Source organism: Thalassophryne amazonica, chromosome 4, assembly GCF_902500255.1.
Source record: "Thalassophryne amazonica chromosome 4, fThaAma1.1, whole genome shotgun sequence".
NCBI lineage: Eukaryota > Metazoa > Chordata > Actinopteri > Batrachoidiformes > Batrachoididae > Thalassophryne > Thalassophryne amazonica.
Genome location: NC_047106.1, coordinates 98,837,137 through 98,864,366, shown reverse-complemented (window position 1 = coordinate 98,864,366; position 27,230 = coordinate 98,837,137). Strand labels below are relative to the sequence as shown.

At 39.5% G+C, this 27,230-nt stretch overlaps 2 protein-coding genes across 4 annotated transcripts in view; one reads left to right on the top strand and one right to left on the bottom strand.

The window, feature by feature from the left end:
* Window positions 1–1,105: 1,105 nt before the first annotated feature.
* On the top strand, window positions 1,106–4,200 carry wdr53 (WD repeat domain 53). The gene is made up of 3 exons (XM_034168324.1): window positions 1,106–1,163; window positions 2,650–3,145; window positions 3,246–4,200. Exons 1-3 carry the CDS (start codon window positions 1,147–1,149, stop codon window positions 3,891–3,893), a joined length of 1,161 nt encoding a protein of 386 aa, XP_034024215.1. The 5' UTR covers window positions 1,106–1,146; the 3' UTR covers window positions 3,894–4,200.
* A 10,008-nt stretch (window positions 4,201–14,208) lies between these two features.
* The window catches only part of srprb (SRP receptor subunit beta), a 35,292-nt gene continuing 22,270 nt past the window's right edge, over window positions 14,209–27,230 (bottom strand). For all 3 annotated transcript variants that reach the window (XM_034168323.1, XM_034168321.1, XM_034168322.1), the window contains 3 exons: window positions 23,096–23,232; window positions 19,904–19,958; window positions 14,209–14,750 (listed from right to left, as the gene is read on the bottom strand). In XM_034168323.1, coding sequence (XP_034024214.1) covers window positions 14,540–14,750; window positions 19,904–19,958; window positions 23,096–23,232 — 403 coding nt within the window. In that variant the 3' untranslated portion in view covers window positions 14,209–14,539. The remainder of the gene's footprint in view (window positions 14,751–19,903; window positions 19,959–23,095; window positions 23,233–27,230) is intronic.

The window sequence follows — 27,230 nt, the reverse complement described above, 5'->3', positions numbered from 1 at the left end:
ATAATGTGTTATGCTACTAATGTACAGTATATTAATCGTATTCAAGAAGGAAACAATATTTATTTTGAAACTAGCTGACATTTTCAGTCCCTGGTGTCATTTTCAGATTTGAAATGTATGTATGTTTCTTAGAAAAAAACATAAATAAAAAATCCACACTTCCTCATCACTTTTTTCTGATGTCACAGATAGTAAAACAATTTTTTAATCAGTTGATTACGACCGAAGAAATGGCAAAAAAAAGAAAAAAGTTTATCATGCCGAAATCGCCTGCATTATTTATTTATTTTATAATCACCATCTGAACTCTGCCAATATCGTCACTGTTGTAAGACTGAAGGTTTTCCTCCAAGGTTTTGTCTCCCTCATTGTCATCTAAATAAGGCTCAAAATCATGTGTCCTCCACACCTTCTTAAAAACACCTTCAGACTGTAAAAAGTGCTCTACACTCGAAAAAAATTGCCCGAAAACAGCTCAAACTCCACCATGTTTACAGTTGATCTGGGCTTGAATCAGCAGGTCCCGTTCTGGTGATGACGTAGCAACAATATGGCCACGGTTAAGGGCTGAAATAGAGCCTTCAGACAGCTGTAGTTTATCCTTCACCTGCACATTTATCATTGACTTCATAATTTTTAGTAATTATTTGTGCACATTTTTGGTGTCATCTACACTTTATCCTGCGCTTCTCTCAAAGAAGAGAAGAGAAGAAATTATCACACACCTCCGTCGTGGGCATGCTAGCCCAAATCATAATCTTATTTTAACAAAGAAAAACATTTAACCGGACAATGTTCGATTTGTGGACACAGAGAGACGGTATAACACGGTTTAACGTTTACTTGATTTTAACTAGTTAAATGTTCAGTGTAGTGATATGTTTGGTTGTATTTGATAACAAAAGCACGGAAGTGCATTGCGTTCACTAGATAAAAAAAATAGACACCTTATCTCGTAATTTCGAGAAAAGAATTACGAGATAAGGTGTCTAAATTTTTTTTTTTTTTATCCTGTGAATGCAATGCGCTTCTACAGCGTTGAAGATCCACACCCCAAACACTTGGTGGCAGTAATGCATCAAAGTGTAAAGCCACCGCCGAAACCCAAATCGAAGAAGAAGGCGAGAAAAAGGGAGGAAAAAGAAGATGAGCGTGTTTTCTCTGTAAGTGCTCTTATTAAAATTTACTTCGTTTTTTTTTTTTTTAACGATATCACTACTCTGCTGTAAATATCTCTTAGCCACATTTTCTATTTGTACGTAACGACTTTCATTGGTCAATAGGTCACGTGATCCTGAGGCTATACGTGATTTGATACTATACGTAGATAACCACCATTCCTAATCACAATAATCAAATTATTGATACGGCTACGTGCGGAGCCACTTCCATGACATTCTTTTAAGTTTCAGCTGTTCTTATGCTAGTCACGCTAAGACAGGATTCAAAAAGACCAAACATTTAAATTCGCTTAATTTTGTTGAAATAATTATTGAAGTTTGGGCACCTTTGGTTGAACGTGCATGTTGTCCGAGATTTTCACAACAAACAGGATTTATATGTCTTTATTAAAAAATAGGAAGTATAGATTTGACTTATTGGTTGTTTAGTTGCAAGTCAGAAGTGTAACTTTAATAATTAACTGTACCGTAACATCGGATTTTTAACACTAAGACCCACATTCATTTAATTTATAGGCACTGGATATTTTGCCGGATACGGCAAACACGCACCTAGCGCTATTTGACCGGATCTCCTCGCTGATTGGCAAGTTCACTGGGATGAGAGATTTTTAAAAAGGTGATTAGCAACAACTTTATCACTTAATTTACAGTTAAACTAATCAAAGGTATCCTAAATGTTAGGGGAAATCCCCCAACATTTAATTAATCTGAATCAATGATTTGTCAAAAAGGCATATTTATGAAAGTGTTACCATTCGAAAGTGATGTAAAATGTATTTATTTAATTTAAACTTTACATAGTGGTTCCTTCCTGAAAGTATAAAAAAAATGTTTGGTTTAATCTTAATATGAATAACTAATCTGGTAACACTGTTATTCCAGTAATTATTCAACTTCTCTGTTTTTATCCCCCGGTATGACATATGGGGGGACGTAATGATCAGCATGTCTGCCTGTCTGTTTTTGCTCGTTAATGTGATGTCTCAAGAACCAGTTGACCAGTTTCATTCATATTTACTATAGGGGTGTACTTGGGTGATCCCTTGACACTGTGTATTACTGATTTGTGGGGACCGGGGGTGTCATCTCTTGATGATTCTTGTTCATTTGGGGTGCCACAGCAGATCCAATATGGATAATATGTTTGAGTTGATTTTTATTCTTGATCAACATGTGACATGTTTCAAAACCATGTGATAATTTCTGAGTTGAACTGAGAAATTGTGAGCATGTTTGGAAATTGGCTTTGTGTAGTGAAACGGCTGTAGGCCTCTTTGTTCCACAATCAATACACTGTGTATTAACTGTTTATTATTAAAGAAGGGTGTGTGTGTGTGTGTGTGTGTGTGTGTGTGTGTGTGTGTGTGTGTGTGTGTGTGTGTGTGTGTGTGTGTGTGTGTGTGTGTTGGGGGGGGGGGGTTGCCACCTACAAACTGTTATATCTTTCTCTTTGTACATTTCATAGGGTCAGCATGGCCAGGCAGTGGTGTGACGGCCACTCCACATCCATTCTTTGTGTCAGGGTTTCTCAGGACACTGAAGGCCTTGTGGCTTCAGGCTCCGAGGGTGGAGAAGTAACTTTGTGGAGCCCAGACAGTAGCATCATAGGGCGTCTCACTCTGCCTGAGAAAGAGGACAGTACAAGTGTAGTTTTTTCACCCACAGCCCTGGGTCTGTTGTATGTGTCACACGGGGACACGGTGAGTGTTCTCGACCCGCGGAACCTGAAGGGTAGCGTAGAAGCATTTCAAGGTGCTGGGGAAGAAGAGATCAATGCTTTGGCACTGAATGAATCTGGTTCAGTCCTGGCAGCAGCAGATGACTCCGGAGCAGTTAGGATATTAGAACTTCCTGATGGAAAAGTGTGCAGGACTCTTCGGAGACACACAAACATCTGCTCATCTGTGGCTTTCCGACCTCACAGACCCAACAGCCTGGTGTCTGCTGGACTGGACATGCAGGTGAGGAAAGTAAAGGAACAATTACATGGCAATGCCTACCTTAAGAAATATGTGTGTTTGTACCAAGATTGATGTTCAAATTTCTCCCTCATTACGTCAGGTAATGTTATGGGGCCTGCAGAAGATCCGTCCCCATTGGACCCTCAACCTCCAGGAGTTGGCAGAAGAGGAGGGGGACCATCAGCAGCAGACTGGGCAGCTTTTCAACCCGCCGCTGGCCCATTGCATTTCTGTGGCAAGTTGTGGAAACATTTTTGGTTGTGCTGCAGAGGATGGACGGGTTCATCTGATGCGAGTCGGCAGTGGTTCTAAACTCGAGCAGCAGGGAACAGTCAAAGCTCACAGTCAAGGAGCCTCCCAGGCCCACTTCATTAGTTTCCTTCCTCATCCATATTGGCTCGCCACCGGGGGAAATGATGGTCAGGTTGCCATGTGGGATCTTAGTAGGCACCCAGTAGTCACATCAGAACAAAAAACCAAATCGACCCAGGTGTCCCGACCCAGGAAGGGTAAGAACAGAACAAAGCACAAAGGGCAGTGTCAAGATAAAAGAGTGACGGTTCAAAGAGAGAAAGAGAAACCTGAAGAGCCCACAGAGGAGGAGACGGAGAGTTCTGGGCCCAAACTGAGTATCAGCCATGGGGACAAAGTGAACTGGTTGTGTCCCGCAGTGCTGAAAGGGGAACCCAGTCTGATCGTTGCTGATCAAAGCTGCCATCTAACAATCTACTCTCTCTCTCAGCTGTAGTTTCATGCATTTCAAAGTGATTTCATTTTTAGTGTGGTGTGGTTAATACACTGTTTTGAATGTATTGTATTGTTTATACAAGCAGGTCCATAAGTATGTGGACAGCGACGTAACTTATGCCTGTAATTTTGCATTTGTCCACCACCACAAAGGAGTTGAACTGAAACAAGAGGTGCTTTAAGCTTTAATCCAAGGAGTTTCACAAAAAAGTAGCTGTTACAGTCATTGTTATACACAGTTCTGCCACTTTTAGGGGTCATAAGTAATTGAACAAGCAAGGTATGAATGTTACTGTTGGTACAAATCATCACTATTACAGTTTTTTATTTATTTATTTTTTTGTTATTCTTTTTGGCGATGTGTCAGGTGATGTATATCAAAACATTTCCAAGTCAAAATCTGACTTTGACTTCAATTACATGAATCATTTAGCAGTTCAAATAGCAGTGGTCCTCCTGTTACCTGATAGGGTTAATAAATGGAATAGTTTTGACTGTGTTGAATGTTTGGTCTCCAAAAGTCAAACAAGGTCGATGTCCATTGGGTTCTATGACATATGTTACCCCGTAACGTTAAAACTAAGCATGAAAGTGTGCAGACTACTCGTATTCCCGACCAATAATTGGCATCATTTTTGACAAAAATTGGAGCAACATTTGACCCCTGTACAAACTGAACTTGACCTTTGTCATCATCACTTTTGCTGTTTTTACCTCATAACTCCATAACATTCAGTCACAGTTAGTCCAAACTATACCTTTTTGGAATCTATGATCAGATAAATAATGTGGTATACTTTTCAAAATGATTGGAGCATTTATCAATATTGACCCTTGTGTAATTCCTCACTGACTGTGACCTGGCTACAGCTGCCACACTGGGATGACTGTCATTCATTTGTTTGTAGGCCATGATACACTGAGGCTGCATTGTAAGTGACGTTTAGTATCCTTTAGTGGTACCAAAAACTTGCTTGGCCCATGGGCGATATAATGGCGCAGGCCACCAGGCTAATGACAGTGCATGCCAAGGCAGATATTAAACTAATAATAATGCCATCAAAATGTAACGCCAACAAAATGCCATATATCCATTAATTTGGAAATCAATAATTTCTCTGCCTCCACACTGCTCGCATCAGGACTACAGCTCTGAGGCTGTTGTAAGACGTGATTGATGTCTTTTTCTTGTGTTGCACTGCACAAGTCAAAACCGTAGACTGTAGAATATATATATATGTGTGTGTTAAACACCTGTTGACCTTTCTTATGGAAATAATTTGCTATAAAACAATTGCACATCAAAACATAACAGTCATGGAAATATGATTAAAAAAAAAACGTGCTAAACTACTTTGTATCCACCCTTTGCATTTTCATGTTTGCGGTTTAATATTAAAGGTCTACATAGTCACACAGATCTCGACAGACACTCTCTTTAGGCCGGACAGCTTGTTTGAAATCTGTGACATATTTAACAGAAATACACCGCAAATGTTGTAATCTTACCTCAGAGCATTAAGTTGTGGAGGGACTACCATCTGTTAAATGTATGTCAAGTATTGAATATATTTTTGTAAAACCACTTGGATTAAAGTGAAAACACTACAAGCACATCTTGACTGTTGAATTTCACCTCTGTTGTGTACAGGCGCACAATCACAAAGTGTCACTTTCCAAATATTTATGGACCTGTGGCTGTCTCAGTTTATGGGCTGCATCCTTGGAAGACTGCTTTCGTTGACTGCATACATCACAGTGGCAAGACTAGGCTGTCTCATTTTGATGGCTCCTTGGAACGGGCTGATGAATGTAGCCTTCTTTCTCCCAAAAATAGGATACCAAAGGTTTGTAAATTTAAAAAAAAAAATGAATAAACGAACAAAAGGACAGTTTCGGGCTAGTTGTCAAGCTTGCTCAGCAAACGGGAGTAAGGGCGGGATTAGCTAGTAATGCAATCGCTAATTGCTCCGTGGGGTGAGATGTCTCACTTAAGAAAGGTTGGTTCCTCCTTTGCAGTCTCAGAAGACCAGAACTTAGTAGAACACAGCCTTTGAAGGATGCGACCCTTAAAATAAGACACATCACATATAATTTGGGTGTGTGTGTATTTGGGGGGGTGGGCTTAAGCTGTTGCTGTGTGCCATTATAGATGTGTGGAAGGGACTGTTGACTGTGATTGATATTTGTTATGATTAGTTGGTCAGTCAGTCCAGAGTGATAGATCTGTTTGCAACAAGTACGTATTTGTTCAAAACCTGATTTTGTGCAGCGTTCACATGGTCTCATTGACGCAAGTGCCAAACTGCTTGACTGAAGGCTAAAGTTGCACTCGCATGGTAAGTCATACTGTAGAGTCACGTGCAGCAGCGGATGGTGATGTCAGGTGCAACAATCCTGTAGTTTGAGACAGACGATATTTTACAGTTTTAGGATTTTGCATTATCTTAATACATGAAACTTTCTCTGAATGCCAAGTTTTTGAGATTACACCTAAAGTTGCTCAGTTTTCTTGTTTACATGATATAAAACCTGTTGTCTCTGTACTGAAATAATCTCTCGCTACAGTCTTTCTCCATCATTAAAGGTCAAACATCTAATCTGTCTTAGTCACTGTCGCAAACACAAAGTTTATTTATTTATTTATTTTGACAACATAGTATCACCTTCCTAAGATAATGGCCTACGTCATATTTTCCAAAACATGATTTAGGCCATTATTTTAGTAAGGTGAGGATATGTACCCTCTTGGTATGTGGCTGTCGCTCTCAGCCATCAGTGGCCGAATTTTCCACCATCCCCACATTAAAAACAGCGGAACATCCGGTTTACTGTCTGCTGTCGTTGCGCAGCTGCATGTGTGAGCAACAGTGGATTGTCCAACAAAAGGAGACACCTGGATTTAAAATTTCATTAAAAAAGTGTGCAGACTATTTTCCCGAAGACCATACCTGAAAGCTAAAAGAAGTTGAAGGATGTATGGGCTGCTACAGAAACGTGTGTTGATCTGATTTTTTGGTTTTATGTAGATTTCAAACTGGAACGAGAGAGAGAGAACTGCCATATGCCCCTGGAACCTTCAGAAGCCTGAACTGCTGTCAAGTATTTCTTTGACAGTAATTCAGTGGGATAAGTGGTGAAGTGACCATCACCTCCCCACTTACTGTCAAGTGGGGAGGTGATGGTCTAGTGGTTATGCGTTGGGCTTGAGATCAGAAGGTCCTCTGTTGAAATCCCCGCCTGACTGGAAAATCACTAAAGGCCCTTGGGCAAGGTCCTTAATCCCCTAGTTGCTCGCGGTGTGTAGTGAGCGCCTTGTATGGCAGCAGCCTGACATTGCGTTGAATGTGATGCATTATTGTAAAGCACTTTGAGCATCTGATGCAGATGGGAAACCACTATATAAATGCAGTCCATTTAAGTATACAATCAAGTGAGGATTTTATTTCATCTATATTATAAGAGCCAAGTGGCCTGTGTGTAGGGTTGCCAACCGTCCCTTGAAAAACGGAATCGTCCCTTATTTGGAAACAAAAGTGTGCGTTCCGTATTGACCTGAAACGGGACGCAGTTTGTCCCGTATTTCTGTGAGAATCAAAAAGTCTGTAAAATGTCAATGAAATTGACTGGCGCTTTATATGGAAACTTACGGTAAATTTGATCCCAGCCTCTCTCCTGCTTTTCACCAATGAGCTGACAGACACGAGTTGACGATACAGAATCACTCATCTCATTGGTCGAGGGACATCTGCTCGCAAGAAGATACCGACGTCATGAGTCGACGACAATAACAAAGCAGCATGGCTGATATCGATACAGACACCGACACTAGCACTGCAGATATGCCTACGGACAGCAGTGACTAACGTCGTTACTACTCCTCCTAAAAACAAAAAAGAATGCAAAAATACAGGGGAGAATGAGAAAAGGAAAATGGCTGGGTGGAAAAGGTGCGCGACAACAGTATTGTTTACTTTTCAGACTTTATTTTTTGCACTTTTTATTACACTAAATGTGTAAATGTGCACTGTTACATTGTTTTGGATGATGCACATTTTCTATTGTTTTTTTTTTGTTAATTTATACAATTTTAAGTTAAGCAACAGCACTACAGAGATTTATTTTTAAAGAAGACAGAATGCTCATATTGAAATTGTGAGTGAAAATTTATTTTGCACTAAAAATAAATTGCTAAATAATAATTTGTTTTCCAGTGTTCATATCAGAACAAATGCATGTATGCATCTACCTAAATTCAGAGTCAAGTCAACAGTCAAATCGTTTCACACAGACGCTGGGAAGGGTGAAGGCAATGGTCAGTCGGCCGGTCGGCCCTGGCGGTGAGGTGTCCCTTATTTATTTTTCAGAGAGTTGGCAACCCTACCTGTGTGTGTGTGTGTGTGTGTGTGTGTGTGTGCGTGCGTGCGTGCATGCGCATGCATATGGTTTCAGAAACCGGGGAAAGCTGACATTTGTTGTTTGGTATGCTCATGTATTTTGGGTCAAGGATGAACGCTGTAAAAACAAAGTTGATAGGACAAATATTTTTGGAGAAATTAATGATTTTTATTTAACCAGTAAACAGTGGATGTTGTGCTGCAATGCACCATGGGAGTTCAGGGTTTTAAACGTTATTGTGGTTCATGTTAGTTTAACAGTGTTGTTAGTGTTACTGATTTGGGTTTTTGTCATTCAATTGGTTTAGTCAGTTTAAGTTTCATGTTGCCATTACCATAAGTGAAACGTGTATTGTGTTTGATGTCTTCCATCACTGTCTCTGTTTGGGCATGTCTAAAAATAGAAGCACCTGCTTATGGCAGAATGTGGAAAAGACAAAAAGCTCTCTGCGTGTGTATAATTTTGATCACAGACAAACTGAAGCGCTGGCATTTACTGTTTGATATGCTTATGTATTTTGGGTCAAGGATGAATGGTGTGAGAACTCAACCTTGATATCATAGGACTGATATTTTTGGAGAAACTACAGATATTAGCTAATGCTGCTAATTATGTTCTGGACTAACATGCCATTCCAGCAGAGGGCAGTAAATTATATTAAAAGCATGACTGCGTCCGTGTGTGATGTTATTTAGTAAGTTCAATGTAAGTACATAATATAATTGTAAATATGTAAAAAATACATAGATGACACAAAAAAGTGAAAACACTAAATTGTGATTCATTTAAAAATCTAATTACAAAATAGAAGTAATAAAATAAAATATGAATGGTAATAGTGTGTATATAACAAGAACCTAAAGAATTTATAAATACATTAAGACAGTAAATTAACATTTAAACAAATACATAATTAACAGGAAATAAAAGGGTTAAGTTCTTCTTCCAAAAACCTTGAGGTCTAAGGTTTTAAAACCATTGTGGATTCACACAATTCCAACTCATTATAGAAACTTTGCATAATTTATTACCACCCTTGAAAAATGTCAGCTGTATAGGCCCTGTGGTGTTTTGTTTTTAAATCCTGGATTCTGTAGCTTGCAAGTGATGAGTTATAAACTCCCCATGGTCACGACATCAGTCCAGTGCAGGTTATTTAAGTTAAATATAAGTTCACAGTTTGTTGGACTACGACAATGCAGACAGTGTTATCAGAAGACACAGACAATGTAGCACCTCCGGCATCAAACCCTGGTCTATACTCGTATATTGATAGTCCACCTCCAACACTACAAAGCTACCTTCGGTACTCATAAGTAACTAGACAAACTATAATTAATAGTAACATCACATTTACAGCCATACGTCAGACATCGAGAGATGGCAACTCCACAGACAGTCTGTTCACTCACTGCTGCCTCCGATAGTGAAGCAGATATGTATAACTTTAGGCCCAAATTGCTCACTTGGTGATACAAGAATCAGATTTGGCATGAATGTTCTTCATAAATCAGTGTTTAAGGAGATGATTTCCATGATTTTCCTTTATAAATCATTGGTTGTTTGGATCAGCAATTTAAGTTAAATATATCATATAGCAGACAAACACAGTGATATTTGAGAAGTGAAATGAAGTTTATAGGATTTACAGAAAGTGTGCAATAATTCTTTAAACAAAATTTGGCAGGTGCATAAATTTGGGCACCCCAACAGAAAAAATACATCAATATTTAGTAGATCCTCCTTTTGCCGAAATAACAGCCTGTAAATGCTTCCTATAGCTTCCAATGAGAGTCTGTATTCTGCTTGAAGGTATTTTAGACCATTATTCTTTACAAAACATCTCAGATTTGTTGGTTTCTGAACATGGACAGCCCGCTTAAAATCACACCACAGACTTTGAATATTATTCAGGTCTGGGGACTGAGATGACCATTCCAGAACATTGTACTTGTTCCTCTGCATGAATGCCTCAGTACAACCCCAATTCCAATGAAGTTCAGACGTTGTGTAAAATCTAAATTAAAACAGAATGATTTGCAAATCCTCTTCAACCTATATTCAATTAAATACATCACAAAGACAAGGTATTTAATGTTCAAACTGATAAAGTTTATTGTTTTTGTGTAAACATTTGCTCATTTTGAAATGGATGCCTGCAACACGTTTCAAAAAAGCTGGGACAGTGGTATGTTTACCACTGTGTTACATCACCTTTCCTTCTAACAACACTCCATAAGCATTTGGGAACTGATGACACTAACTGTTGAAGCTTTGCAGGTGGAATTCTTTCCCATTCTTGCTTGATGTTCAACTTAAGTTGTTCAACAGTCCGGGGTCTCCGTTGTCTTATTTTGTGCTTCATAATGGGCCACACATTTTCAATGGGTGACAGGTCTGGACTGCAGGCAGGCCAGTCTAGTACCTTTCAGCATTGATGGTGCCATCACAGATGTGTAAGTTGCCCATGCCATGGGCACTAACACACCCCCATACCATCACAGATGCTGGCATTTGAACTTTGAGCTGGTAACAATCTGGATGGTCTTTTTCCTCTTTTGTCCTGGAGGACACAACATCCATGATTTCCAAAAACAATTTGAAATGTGGACTCATCAGACCACAGCACACTTTTGCACTTTGCATCTGCCCAAGCTTGGGCCCAGAGAAGGCCATGGCATATCTGAATGTTGTTGATGTATGACTTTTGCTTTGCTTGATAGTTTTAACTTGCACTTGTAGATGTAGTGACGAACTGTATTAACTGACAATGGTTTTCTGAATTGTTCCTGAGCCCACATGGTAAGATCCTTTACGCAATGTCTGTTTTTAATGCAGTGCCGCCTGGGTGATCGAAGGTCACAGGCTTTAAATGTTGGTTTTCGGTCTTGCTGCTTACATGTAGAAAGTTCTCCAGACTCTCTGAATCTTCTGTTTATATTATGGACTGTAGATGATGGAATCCCTAAATTCCTTGCAATTGAACATTGAGAAACGTTGTTCTGAAACTGTTGGACTATTTTTTTCATGCAGTTGTTCACAAAGTGGTGAATCTCGACCCATCTTTGCTTGTAAACTGCTGAACCTTTTGAGGATGCTCCATTTATACCCAATCATGACACTCATGTTTCCAATTAACCTGTTCACCTGTGGAATGTCCCAAACAGGTGTTCCTTGAGCATTCATCAACTGTCCCAGCTTTTTTGAAATGTATTGCAGGCATCTATTTCAAAATGAGCAAATATTTGCACAAAAACAAAAAGTCTATCAGTTTGAACATTAAATATCTTGTCTTTGCGGTGTATTCAATTGAATATAAGTTGAAGAGGATTTGCAAATCATTGTATTGTTTGTATTTACATTTCACACAATGTCCCAACTTCATTGGAATCGGGGTTGTAGATTTTGAGCAGTGTTTAGGGTCATTGTCTTGTTGAAAGATCCAGGTCCGGCTCAACTTCAACTTTGTCACTGATTCAAGAACATTGTTCTCAAGAATCTGCTGATATTGACTGGAATCAATGTGACCCTCAACTTTAATAAGACTCCTAGTATCTGCACTGGCCACACAGCCCCACAGCATGATGGAACCACCTCCCAAATTTTACTGTCGGCAGCAAGAGTTTTTCTTGGAATGCTGTGTTCTTTTTCAACCATGCATACTGCCCCTTATGTCCAAATAACACAATTTTAGTTTCATCAGTCCACAGCACCTTATTCCAAAATGAAGCTGGCTTGTCCAAATGTGCTTTAGTATACCTCAAGCAACTCTGCTTGTGGCATGTACGCATAAAAGGCTTCCTCTGCATTACAGCATCATACAGCATCTCTTTGTGCAAAGTGCGCTGTATAGTTGAACGATGCAGAGATACTATCTGCAGCAAGATCATGTTGTAGGTCTTTTGAGCAGGTCTGTGCGTTGACTATGACTGTTCTCACCAACCTTCGCTTCAGCTTATTTGAGATTTTTCATGGCCTGCCACTTCTGGCCTTAACTAGTACTGTGCCTGTGGTCTTCTATTTCCTCACTATGTTCCTCACAGTAGAAACTGACATTTGAAATCGCCGATAGCTAGAGCTGAAACAACTAATCGAGTTAATCGATTATTAAAATAGTTGTCAACTAATTTAGTCGATTAGTTGCTAAATAACTTTGTTTTACCGCAAATGTTTCGTTTCTTCCATCTAATCAACCGAGCTTTGCTTTGAATCTTGAACCAATGAAGGAGTGCTTTGAGCTGCTGCTTCGTTGGTTTCATTTGTTTTATTTCGCTTAATTTTTCTCCACTTAAACCAGAAAGAGCATATGTCTGTGAGGAATATTTACCTTTTTCATGTTAAACTGACCTGTTATGTTCTTCTGAAACAGTTGATAGATGTATTTTATGTTAATGCTGATGCTAATGTGGTAGCATGTATATGGCGTTTTCAATGTTAAAGTTAGCATTAAGCTGCTGGCATTTCAGCATGTTTGTGCATTTGTTTTCTGTATAATAATTAATGTCTCAGCGTTTGTTGTCGTAAAAGTCAAATGCATTACAAATTAGAATTTTTTTAATTTATTTTTATTTATATATTAATAATAGCGACAATAATAATAATGCTACAATTTTAGAGAAAGACATGAGTAACGTGTCATTGTGAAATGACCACATAGTTTACAAGTTATACAGAGAATGCTGCACATATGAGTCAGGCTAGTTTTTGATTTAGGTTTTATGGTTAACTGGTTATGCTAATTGCTCATTTGTAGCAATAAAAATACCTCTTTTTTCACCATATTTTGTAACATTTATATGTTTCAATGTTTTATGGCACCTCAGCACTTTGATAAAGCAATGCCACTTGAAATAATTATTTTTGTTCTTTAATATAAACTATTTTATTCTTTATTTTATATTTCAACATTCCAAGCGACATTTGACGATTTGTTGATTTTCAAGTATTTTAAGTTTTCAAATAATGTTCTGTTGTTAAAGTGATGGAGAGAAAAACTGTTTCCCTGGCACATTTTTTAAAAATTCCCCGCTAATCCGATTAATCGTATCGAAACCCCATCAGATTCATCGATGATCCAAATAATCGTTTGTTGCAGCCCTACCGATAGCTTTTGTATCCTTCCCCTAAACCATGATGTTGAAAAATCTGTTTTCAGGTTATTTGAGAGTTGTTTAGAGGCTACCATGTTGCCACTTATTAGAAGAGATGCAGAGGGGAAACATTTGCAAATGGCCACCTCAAATACCCTTTCTCACGATTGGATTCACCTGTGTAAGGAGGTCAAGGGTCAATGAGCTCACAAAACCAATTTTGTGTTCCAATAATTAGTGTTAAATGTAGTCAAATCAATAGAATGGCAAGGTTGCTCAAATTTATGCACCTGCCAAATTTAAATTCTTGCCCTTTCTGTAAATACTAGAAACTTCGTTTCACTTCTCAAATATCAGTATTTGTCTGCTATATGATATATTTAACTGAAATTTCTGATCTAGACAACCAATGATTTATAAAGGAAAATCCTAAAAATTATCAGGCATGCCCAAACTTTTGCATACAACTGCGTGTGTATACATATATATATATATATATATATATATGTCATTATGGGGTATCGTATGCAGAATTTTGAGGGGAAGAGATTTATTTTATCCATTTTGGAATGAGGCTTTAAAAAAACTGAGGAAAATGAGGAAAAAGTGAAACGCTGTGAATACTTTCCAGATGCACTGTATACAGTTTATGCTGGTTACTGTTCTTTTCCCACCCTTGTCGAGATGAGAACCACGCAGATGTACCTCCTCCAGGCTCATCCCTGCCTCACTGGTTCAAAAAAAAAAAAAAAAAAAAAAAAAAATCTAATTTGAATGATTTAATGCAAACATGATTTCCCGGATATTCCAAGGTACACAGTCAAAATCTGCCAATTAAAAAATTAACCTTTAATTCTTTTTCTTCAACTCAAAAATAATTTACCAAGAGGCTCGAGCCACACCTTTATCTCATAAAGCCAAAAATCACTTATTTTTAAAGACACTTAACAACTGCAACAGCATTTCCTGTTTTCACGTACACGTCACAGTTTATTTTGGTATTTTTGATTGAACATCTGAAAACTTCCACTTTTCATGTCCTTTTTCATTTTGTTGAGTGGGCACAGTTGGACAACTGGGGGGGAAAAAAAAAAAGCCTGCAGACAACCCATCCAGATACTTTTTCCACCTCCTGCACAGTAGGTGTAGATCGGTACATTCACAGTTTAGCCAGGCTCTTCTCCAGGCTTGAAATGTCAGCATCGCCATCCTCGCCTTTGCTGTCATGAGCGCTGCACTCCACAAACTTCACTTTCATGGGAAGCTGGGTGAACTCAAAGTCCTTTCCTTTCTTTCCCAGATACACACTGCCACCCACAGAGCCATCCTGAGAGCTCAGCGCTGCAGAACGAGTCACTCGCAAAGTGCTCCTAACAAAAAGGAGACATTAATTTGATGAGTGGGGAGAGCGGGAACCTTAAAGTAAAGCCCCAGTCACACTCTGACAGATCAATAAAACATATGGGGAACTGATGCTATACATTAGTGTTCATTTTTATACAACAAAAGTCCTTTTCCCATTCGTAAAATGCCTTCCTTGTCAGCTGATGTCTGCCAAGTTAAAGTTTTAGGCGTGTTAAAAACTGAGCGGAGATCAGGTGGAAAATTTTGCCACTTACTCGCACCTTTGTTTTTCATTTTGTCCTCTGCATATCATTTATTTTTCCTGCAGCTGTCCAACTGTTTACTCTGGTGTTCTGATTGGTCGAACATCTAGCAAGCGGAGAAACGACAGACAGTCCATGTCTTGAAAAAAAATACACAGCGCACTCTGTGTCTCTCTCACTCTTTGCGAGGAGACATGGCAGAGCTGTTCAAGTAAGGAAACATGACATGCTTCCAGAGCACCAAACTCTGCTCAGATGCAGCCTATTTGTCTGTAAACTGGGAAAATCCTTCTGCTCAGCGCAGAACTCTGTAAATGTGACATCTGTCCATTAGTGCCCCAACTCCACAGAAGACTGACGAATTTGCCACCGGACGAAATATTTAAATATGTAACTAATCCTTTTGCTGTATCCGTCAGTGTGACTGAGCTGTTACAATTAAACCATCATGCGTCAGTTCTTCCCTGAACCTTCACAATTCTTAAATCATGACAAAATTTTAAACTCAATTAATCACTGCTTACATTTTAGCCTTCTGTGTGTAATAACAACTACAAAGATGTGGCATAATATATGGACTAATGGACAACCAATAAACTGAGGCTGATGCAGTGATCATATTCATAAAATTGTAAAGACAAAGTTAAAACAAAAAACAAAAGAAGCAGTTAAGTGAGATTGTTTTTGCTTGCCCTATTTTCTGTTAACACCCCCCCCCCACTCTCCGCCATGACTAGAAATAGTATCATTTGTCCATAAAATTGTTATAAGTACACCTCTGCATAACATTGTATCCTTATTAACAATAAAGAGAACAAGACAAAATTTTTTTGATCAACTTACAGCAAAGAATAACTTTATTAACATTGTTTTTTTTTGTCTGTAACAAACAAAATTGCATAATTTTCCTTGTTAAAAGAAAAAAAAAATCCTTAAACTATAAACATTTTTGACCAGCTGCCATTTGATACTGAAAAACAAAATTAAATAAAATCAATAAATAATAATAAATTAATAAATTCAAATAGATCAGAACACTTATTCAGGAGCACAATATATAAAACACCAACAGAAAAAAACAAAAATGAATAAAACAATGTGCTGATTTTTTTAATGATTATTTTTTGTGATTTTTATTTCTTTTTTTATTAGTTTTTATTTTTGCAGCACTTGCGTCATCCAGCATGACAGAGACCATGTCTATTGCTGCTCAGCTCCTCTGCGTTGGTGCTATGATGCTATCAGTGCTCGCCACTGATCTCTATATATTAATACAACCCCTGGCAATAATTATGGAATCACCGGCCTCGGAGGATGTTCATTCAGTTGTTTAATTTTGTAGAAAAAAAGCAGATCACAGACATGACACAAAACTAAAGTAATTTCAAATGGCAACTTTCTGGCTTTAAGAAACACTATAAGAAATCAGGAAAAAAAAATTGTGGCAGTCAGTAACGGTTACTTTTTTAGAGCAAGCAGAGGGAAAAAGATATGGAATCACTCAATTCTGAGGAATAAATTATGGAATCACCCTGTAAATTTTCATCCCCAAAACTAACACCTGCATCAAATCAGATCTGCTCGTTAGTCTGCATCTAAAAAGGAGTGATCACACCTTGGAGAGCTGTTGCACCAAGTGGACATGAATCGTAGCTCCAACACGAGAGATGTCAATTGAAACAAAGAGGATTATCAAACTCTTAAAAGAGGGTAAATCATCATGCAATGTTGCAAAAGATGTTGGTTGTTCACAGTCAGCTGTGTCTAAACTCTGGACCAAATACAAACATGGGAAGGTTGTTAAAGGCAAACATACTGGTAGACCAAGGAAGACATCAAAGCGTCAAGACAGATAAAGCAATATGTCTCAAAAATCGAAAATGCACAACAAAACAAATGAGGAACGAATGGGAGGAAACTGGAGTCAACGTCTATGACCGAACTGTAAGAAACCGCCTAAAGGAAATGGGATTTACATACAGAAAAGCTAAATGAAAGCCATCATTAACACCTAAACAGAAAAAACAAGGTTATAATGGGCTAAGGAAAAGCAATTGTGGACTGTGGATGAAAGTCATATTCAGTGATGAATCTTGAATCTGCATTGGGCAAGGTGATGATGCTGGAACTTTTGTTTGGTGCCGTTCCAATGAGATTTATAAAGATGACTGCCTGAAGAGAACATGTAAATTTCCACAGTCATTGATGATATGGGGCTGCATGTCAGGTAAAGGCACTGGGGAGATGGCTGTCATTACATCATCAATAAATGCACAAGTTTCTTGATATTTTGGACACTTTTCTTATCCCATCAATTGAAAGGATGTTTGGGGATGACGAAATCATTTTTCAAGATGATAATGCATCTTGCCATAGAGCAAAAACTGTGAAAACATTCCTTGCAAAAAGACACATAGGGTCAATGTCATGGCCTGCAAATAGTCCGGATCTTAATCCAATTGAAAATCTTTGGTGGAAGTTGAAGAAAATGGTCCATGACAAGGCTCCAACCTGCAAAGCTGATCTGGCAACAGCAATCAGAGAAAGTTGGAGCCAGATTGATGAAGAGTACTGTTTGTCACTCATTAAGTCCATGCCTCAGAGACTGCAAGCTGTTATAAAAGCCAGAGGTGGTGCAACAAAATACTAGTGATGTGTTGGAGCGTTCTTTTGTTTTTCATGATTCCATAATTTTTTCCTCAGAATTGAGTGATTCCATAATTTTTTCCCTCTGCTTGGTCTAAAAAAGTAACCGTTACTGACTGCCACAATTTTTTTTTTCCTGATTTCTTATAGTGTTTCTTAAAGCCAGAAAGTTGCCATTTGAAATGACTTTAGTTTTGTGTCATGTCTGTGATCTGCTTTTTTTCTACAAAATTAAACAACCGAATGAACATCCTCCGAGGCCAGTGATTCCATAATTTTTGCCAGGGGTTGTATATAGAGATCAGTGGTGCTCGCTGGTTTACTGAAGCAGCATTCACAAAGCAGGATGATTTCTGGCAATATTTGGCACGTTTTCGCTGAAGAAACAAAAAACAAAAACAAGCGGCTTATCTGCGTGATTGGGGTGTAATGTCTAAGTGACGCTTTAATTTATTTGGCTTCATGCTGTCTGCTGCCAACATTTTAAGACACCGGTCTTTCCTTGTTTTCCGCTGTAGTGCAAAAAAAAAAAAAACACCCTACATAGAGCTGTGTTCCATTATGCTAGAGTCCTCGATACTCCCTGCGCACACTCTGAAAATGAGAGCGCCACTGCCACCTACTGTAGTGGAATTACACTTTTTTCTAGTACAGAGAAAACAAAAAAAAAAACAAACAAAAAAAAACAGCATGTTCCCCGTGGTCCCCCTGGCAGTGCACTATTTAAGAAGGACTGCCCTACAGACTTGCATTGTATAACTGTTTGGCCCTTGACAATGTTTGCCTTCTAACGGAATTACTGGAACAATCTTCATTGTTTTTGTCTCAAGAGAAAAGTCAAACCAAAAAACATTAATAAATAGGGCACAGATTGAAAAATCCCAGACTTTCCCTTTAAATTTGAAAGGGTTACCTGTAAATTTATATCAACAACTGTAGCTGTAGTGTAAAGTAGCATGCCAGTTCTAAAATACCAAATAATTTAGTTGCACTCCTCAAGTGGAAAGTGTTGAAATGAAGAAAAAAAAAAAGTCAGATTTTATCCATAGTGCAACATCATGCATTAATTTTTAATCCAATTAAAACATTGATAACCTGCAATGTTCAGTTATAATTTTTAATTCTGAGACTTAAAGAATAGGTTTATGCAAAAATAAACCAGCTGTCATTTCTGGGCAACATTTCTACTATGCTGTACTAACTTAATGTACACAAACAAGCAAACATTGTTTTACCCTTGTGACCAAAAATTTTACTTCCAAAGCTCACTAATGTTGATATGTGCTTTAAACAGTTATTTCCCTGCAACCTGTTCACTGTGTCTTCTTTTACTGCTGCCCTGTTACATGGAACTCCATTAACCCCAGTAACACAACCCCAGTAATACTTGTAGACATGAATAACATTTTTGCCCTTTGCTCCTTTTGCTTTTTGCTAGAGAAACATTCTGCCGGACAGAAATGTGTGGCAAAATTTGAATTGATTTTACTGAGTGTCCCTCATTTACTCCTCTGCCTCCAGAGCCACTGTGGTTGGTTGTTCTCTATCCATAAGCAATCAAATAAGGGTACAAAAACTCAGGTTTTTGTACAGCAACAGAATATTTATATCTTTAAAAAAGGGGAGTATATATGTGTGTGTGTGTGTGTCTCTCACACTGTTCACAATACATGCAGCTCTTATAATGGACAGATGCTAATATTTTTAAACACTGGCAACACCGACCACCAAACCCTTAATTTGGTAGCCACAGCTCCTTTTTAATGCCCCAAATGTAAGCCTATTTAAAAACAATTCAGTAAAGGAAGCAATTTTACACTACTTCTTTCTTTCCTCAACTGTGATATGAGAGACAAGTTTTGAGCCTGACCCAGAAAAAAATAGGGCTCCATCTTTTGCATTTTGAGAAACCAACATTTCTCAAGAATGTGTGACGTTTTGACCCACTGGGTGCAATGTTGAGAAATGTCAGTTTCTCAGAATGCCCTACTTTTTCTGGGTCAGGCTCTAAACTTCTCCATTGCCCCCATACTTCATCAAATTAAGTTATTAATGGAATGAAAACATTATAAATTGTTTAAATTCAAGTTACTATTAGTTACAATATTATTACATTAAGTTAGATTAACTTAACAATAGAATCTGAAGGGGAAAGTGGAAATATGGCTGAAAATGAACATAAAAGAAAACTGAAGAGAAACCAAATGAGCCTAAAGCTGATGACATCCAAGTGTAACATTCAAAGACACAGAAACATAATAGGGACTCACAATTCCTTTTCCAGCTGCTGCTGAATGAGTTTAGCTGATTTTGCCATGGTGATATCTATAAAAAAAAAGAAGAGTGGCAAAGCCAGATCTGTCAGAAAACTCACAAAATGACACCCCCCAACCCCACCACCTGAGTAACTTACATGCATTACAAACTGGCTGTACCAAATCTTTTGTGATGAAATATTTATCAACAAGCAGGTTAACTTCTGTATTTAAGAACCCAGCAGGTCTGTTTATGCACAAAATTGACAAATATGATGAATATGAAAAGAAAAAAAAAGTAAGTCGGCCGTATGACCATGTAATCAATGAAAGAGTGTGTAGAAAGAATGTGTGACCTTTTGTATCCCAAGAATGCTCCCTGTGAATTTGGAGACCCTGGCAGTAACAGGACTGGACTTATGCTGAACACAGACAGACGCAAAGTCGATGCAATACCCGATGGCCATATTTTGGCATTGCGTAATAATAAAGAAGTTTAATTATCTCCTCTAAAAGACAATGGACCAAAGTCATCTTCCTTCTATTTGAAGCTTCACTGAAATTAGGGATGTACTGTTCCAATCACAAAGATTGGCCCATTTCATAAGCACCTGAACAGAGCTGCAGCCACCACTCGATTGCATACTTTGTGTTCGCTCACCATCAGCATGACGAAATGTGATTCTAAATCATACCTTTGATCTGTGTCGCTTCAGAGACACAGATCATCATCCCGTGTCCGTGCTATCCTCCTGCTAACAGGCACTGTACAGGCCCACATCAGAATTACTGGACTCATCTGCGATGGGTCTTTTAGTGAAGCTTAGGGCTAGTGGCCGGCGATCACCTTAGTATTTCTTCTGTTTTTCTTGTTACTTAATGCTGACAAATTACACTGTATTTGTTGTCTTTCTGATGCCTGATTCTGTTTTTTCTCTCTGTTTGAGGTGGGGCTCCATCCAGAGATCAGTGTGGTGTCTGTTTCTGTAACCCTCCTGTCCTGTACACCAGCAACATTTCCTGTATATTCATTTTGTGAATTGTGTCAGTAGCATGGCCCAAGCAGAGGGTCGTCCCTTTGAGTCTGGTCTGCTTGAAGTTTCTTCTCAGAGGGAGTTTTCCTTACCACTGTCGCCTGTGTGCTTGCTCTGGGGGTTGGTAAGGTTAGACCTTACTTGTGTGAGGCACCTTGAGGCAATTTTGTGATTTGACGCTATATAAATGAAAAGAAATTGAATTGACTGTGTAAATGTATTTATACATTGTTTAGGTTCTTGTTATCACACACACACACACACTATTATTTTACATTCTATTTTGTTTGTATATATATACGAGGGCTGTCAATAAAGTAACGGTCCTTTTATTTTTTTCAAAAACTATATGGATTTCATTCATATGTTTTTACGTCAGACATGCTTGAACCCTCGTGCGCATGCGTGAGTTTTTCCATGCCTGTCGGTGACGTCATTCGCCTGTGAGCACTCCTTGTGGGAGGAGTCGTCCAGCCCCTCGTCGGAATTCCTTTGTCTGAGAAGTTGCTGAGAGACTGGCGCGTTGTTTGATCAAAATTTTTTCTAAACCTGTGAGACACATCGAAGTGGACACGGTTCGAAAAATTAAGCTGGTTTTCAGTGAAAATTTTAACAGCTGATGAGAGATTTTGAGGTGATTCTGTCGCTTTAAGGACTTCCCACGGTGCGAGACGTCGCTCAGCGCTCTCAGCCGCCGTCATCAGCCTGTTCAAGCTAAAAACCTCCACATTTCAGGCTCTATTGATCCAGGACGTCGTGAGAGAACAGAGAAGTTTCAGAAGAAGTCGGTTTCAGCATTTTATCCGGATATTCCACTGTTAAAGGAGATTTTTTTAATGAAAGACGTGCGGACAGGTCCGCGCGTCGGGACGCAGCCGACGCGGTGCGGCGGCACAGGAAAAACACCTCCGTGTTGATAACCATTTGTAAAATCCAGGCGGCTTTTGATGGCTTTCAGTGGCGTGAGTATATGAGAAATTGTTTAACAGGCAGGACATGTTCCAACTTGTCCTTAAGGCTTTCAACAGAGGTGTTTTTCCTGTGGCGGAGCGTCGCGGCGGCTGCGTCCCGACGCGCGGACCCGTCCGCACGTCTTTCATTAAAAAAATCTCCTTTAACAGTGGAATATCCGGATAAAATGCTGAAACCGACTTCTTCTGAAACTTCTCTGTTCTCTCACGACGTCCTGGATCAATAGAGCCTGAAATGTGGAGGTTTTCAGCTTGAACAGGCTGATGACGCTGCCTGAGAGCGCTGAGCGACGTCTCGCACTGTGAAAAGTCCTTAAAGCGACAGAATCACCTCAAAATCTCTCATCAGCCGTTAAAATTTTCACTGAAAACCAGCTTAATTTTTCGAACCGTGTCCACTTCGATGTGTCTCACAGGTTTAGAAAAAATTTTGATCAAACAAAGCGCCAGTCCCTCAGCAACTTCTCAGACAAAGGAATTCCGACGAGGGGCTGGACGACTCCTCCCACAAGGAGTGCTCACAGGCGAATGACGTCACCGACAGGCGTGGAAAAACTCACACATGCGCACGAGGGTTCAAGCATGTCTGACGTAAAAACATATGAATGAAATCCATATAGTTTTTGAAAAAAATAAAAAGGACCGTAACTTTATTGACAGCCCTCGTATATATATATATATATATATATAAACAAAATGAAATATGAAGTGTGCATCATATTCAAGTTAAACTGGCTCAAGTTGTGGCTCTTACAGTAGACAGAATATTTATTTTATTCTGCTTCATTTTAACAAATTTCCAGCTCATTCTGAACGAGCAAAAAAAATTAAAATAAAAAGACCTGCAGTGTTAAGGATTTACTTTTGTTTATGTTGCCTTTTTCAGATATAAAACTACATAATCTTACACTCACTTTGCTTTCATGGCATCATTTGCCCCTTTCTTAGCACCCTGCAGCACACTTGAGTAGCTCCTGAAATAAGCAGCTCTATATACTAAATTTGGCACTCGAGGTGCTGGGACACAGTACTGGGCCTTGGGACTCACATTTTCAATACCTAGTGTGTCCTAGAACTCAGTGGCCAAAAATTCTAATGCAAACCCTTGTGGGGTTGGGTATACCAGCATTAGGAGGAACATGAATGTGAACAGAAGTGAGGCGCAAACTATTTTTGGTGTTTCTGGCAAAGAGGTGCTTCACCTTGTTTGTTGCATGCCACCACTAGCATTGGCGCATTCCTGCAGATTACAGTGTCAGTCAACAAGACGTACAGAAACTCTGCTACATCTCTCACTTCCTTCTGGAAGATAGCACTGTCCACTACAAACACGATGGCTCTGAAAAGGACAGGTCATTGGACAGTAATGATGAGAACAATATGACAAAAGGTAAATAAATAAATACACAGATTATTACAGCCTTTCTCTAAGTAAAGCCTCTCTCACACAGATGGTGTGTGCGTGGCAAGTTAGTAAATGACCAATTAATGCCATTTTTTCATCATGAGCAGAGCAAATGGGAAAAAGTGTCAGGAGTCTGGACAGCCTCCAATTCAAACAGTTAAAGCAGACAAACAAAGTTATTTTGATGATTTCACAGCAGTTACATTGTAGACCACAGACGGTATATATACACACTGGACAAAGCCTGCATGATGTCACCCATAAGTTTTCTATAGAGACCTGGAACAGCCGATATCAAGCCCACATCTGGGCATCACCATATTGCACTGATTCATGATTAACTCATTAATGCATAAAGAAATAGAATGCCATTGTACGTACAAACATACAATGAAATGTGTCCTCTGCATTTAACCCACTCTAATTACAGTTGGACACCATCTAACCACTAAGAGCAGCCAGTCTGGCACCCAGTGACCAACTCTAGATGTAGACTCCTTCTCTGCCTTGGTCAGGGGCAGAGAAAGGAGCCGACTCTAAATAAGCAAGTTTATTTTCCCCAGTAATTGTGTATTAACAGGGCTTAATGAATCAGGCTGCTGACAGGTGCCAATGCTGTTAACACACAACATTAAATAGGAGAATTTCAGGCAGCGTGAATATTACAGCAGAAATGTCTTGGATGAATTGGAAGAACATTTCACCACACAACAAGCTGTATTATTCCAGGTGTTTGTAATAAAATTCTCCAAACAAAACAGACACAGCCTCCACAACAGCAAGCAGTTGAGTTACAGTCTTTCTGTGGCTGGCCATTTGAGGTGAGTACACTGGTACACCCTGACCAATACAGACAGATAAATAAAAATAAATACATAAATACTGATATAATGGTTAATGGTCTTGAATAACATGTCTCACTGTGGAAAAACATTTTTAATGCATTATACAAAAATAACGATTTCAACTGTGTTTGCCATTTTCATTTCCTGCAATAAAAAAAAAAAAAAAAAAAATATATATATATATATATATATATATATACACCTGCCGTTTCTTTCCAAAGTCCAGGAAAAAGTTGTAGCAGCCCAACTCCACAGTCATCTTCACATCCATAACGTGTATGAAAAATTTCAGCCCGGTTTTCGATCAGCTCACAGTACAGAGACAGCCCTGGTCCGCGTCGTGAACGACTTGCTTATGACTGTGGACCAGGGCTCACCATCACTCCTCTTACTACTGGATTTATCATCTGCTTTTGACACCGTGGACCACACCATCCTACTTCATCGCCTCCAGTCTATAGCTGGACTTACTGGGACCACACTCAACTGGTTCATGTCATACCTCACGGGCAGGACAGAGTTTGTGACCCTAGGACAGTCCAAATCATCACCTCCTACAGTTAGCTGCGGAGTGCCTCAAGGGTCGGTCCTCGGGCCGACCCTTTTCACTATCTACATGCTCCCACTCGGTCAGATAATCAATAAACACAAGGTTTCTTTTCATTGTTACGCAGACACACAGCTGTATATAAAAATGGACCCTACTCCCACCACAGTTCTGCCATCTGCACTTCACTGTTGCCTGGAGGAGATAAGGGCATGGATGGCTTCAACTGAACAGCAGCAAACCAGAAGCCATCCTTATTGGTACCCTTCACCAAACCCAGTCCTTCTCAAACCTAAACAGTATCTCGATCTTTGACCATAACATTTCCCTGTCCTCATCCGTTACAAACCTTGGTGTCAGATTTGATTCACATCTCACATTCGACTCTCACATCCGTCACCTCTACAAGGTCTCTTTCCTCCACCTTAAAAATATCGCAAAACTCCGCCCCTCCCTCTCCCAATCCGACGCAGAGAAGTTGATCCATGCCTTTGTCTCCTCCAGATTGGACTACTGCAACGCCCTCCTCGTCGGGATCCCCGGCAAAAGTCTACAAAAGCTGCAGCACATTCAGAACTGTGCTGCCCGGGTCCTGACGAGGAGGCGCAAATATGACCACATCACTCCAGTCCTCAGATCCCTTCATTGGCTACCCATTCAACAAAGAATTCAGTACAAACTCTGTCTTCTTACACACCAATGCATACATGGAACTGCCCCTGCTTACCTTAGTGAACTCCTCACGCCACACACCACCCCAAGAACCCTCCGCTCCACCACGTCCACCTACCGCTTGCACCAGCCCAGATCCAAGCTCTCCACCATGGGAGACAGGGCCTTCCAGGTAGTCGCCCCACAGCTCTGGAATGCCCTACCAAAGACCCTGAGGGCCCCACAGAGTGTGGGGGCATTTAAAAAAGGCCTCAAGACATTTTTATTTAAAAGGGCCTTTTAAAAATGTTAAAAATGTTTAAAATGTTTGATTTTATCTGTCTGGTTATGTTTTATGAATATATTTTATTGTTTTTGACCCTGTACATTGTTTTTAGTCTCTGCTCTGTAGCACTTTTGAGATTCCATGAATGTAAAGTGCATTACAAACAAAATGTATTATTATTATTATATCATCTATTAATGCAAATTCTTGGACACATCATCAGTGATAGTACCTGACCTGGGGTCATGGGGGGTTTCGGGTCTTTCAACTTCAGACCCCCTCACCCAGGCAACCCGACCGGGAGTGATCAATTCCCGGCCTGTGTCCAAGAAGCCATCGCCCACTGGTTGTCCCTCCTGATCCACAGCCACCGTGAGGCTCTCTCTGCAGCCTCAGATGCTGCAGTGATGACCTTTCTCTTGCGTGCTTCGGTGATGCCCAGGAGGCTGTAGGCCTTGCAGAGTGACTTTCCTGCAAAGCCCCTTCGAGGAAAGTCACTCTGCAAGGGTGACTTTCCTGGAATATATATATATTACATTTGTCACGGTTCAGTTTATATTTGTGTTTACACGTCACGGTTCAGTACAAGTTCAGTACAGAAGCTTTAGTCTGAGCATCACAGAGCTGCTGTCAGCCACTTAAGCACTGTGAGACAAAATGTAAACCCTCTTTTTTCATTAAACGTTGATGAATTGGATTACATCTCGTCATTCTCGTTGGGATGAAGTTACTGTGCAGCATGTTAAGTGTTTTGTTTTTGTCTGTTTATGTTGCCCAACATGTGGAACCAGACATCCTTCAATATTTTGTCCATTTTAAGTTGGTTTTACTTTTGCACAAATGACAGCTTCTGATAAAACCTCGCTCTGTACAGATTTGAAACCGATGTATGCAGTGTTGCTATTCGGTGCCCATCTCATCTATGAAATTTTACACTAATTCATATATAACACCAATTTAAAAGATAGTGGCATCTTCTGTGTGAACTCAAATACGCACAGATCTCATCCTGGGACAGCGATTCAACACAAATGCACATCAGTAAACTTTTACTTTTAGGTTCATGATTCAGAAGTAAAGGGTAAATTAACCCAATTCCATTAATTGTCCTAAATTTTGTAATTTAAATAATTTGTTTACTCGCTTTAACTACCTGGCTCACTGTTTCCTCTTTGCCTCAAACACAGACAGCCAACTGAGGGTCTGCCCATATTGTTCCGTTTCCATATTTTCAAGTTCAGTATGTTTCTTCAATGAAATGTTCCCTCAAACATGAGGACATTTCTCCTGGTAACACTGGCTGTTGAATGCAGGAGCATTTCTCTCCCCATATTCAGCATTGATCACATCAGGCTGATCTACTGCTACATCACCATCTTTCAGCAGTGAGGAGCAGCAGCCAAAATCATATGGCTGTGACCGTTCTGAGCTCTTTACCTTGGCTGAGTCAACGTGCTCCTCTGATTCACCATGTTCCCTCTGTAATTCGGCAGCTATTTTACCATGAGCAACTACTTCTTTGCACTAAATTTTCAGTAATTGTAACAAAGCATCAATACTGCACACGGTGAGTCAACCAGAAGTGGACGTACATAACGTTAGT

Excerpts from the sequence above, each read along its gene's own strand:
- wdr53 (XM_034168324.1), top strand. Across the intron at positions 3,146-3,245 it reads CTGCTGGACTGGACATGCAG|GTAATGTTATGGGGCCTGCA; the intron begins GTGAGGAAAGTA and ends TCATTACGTCAG.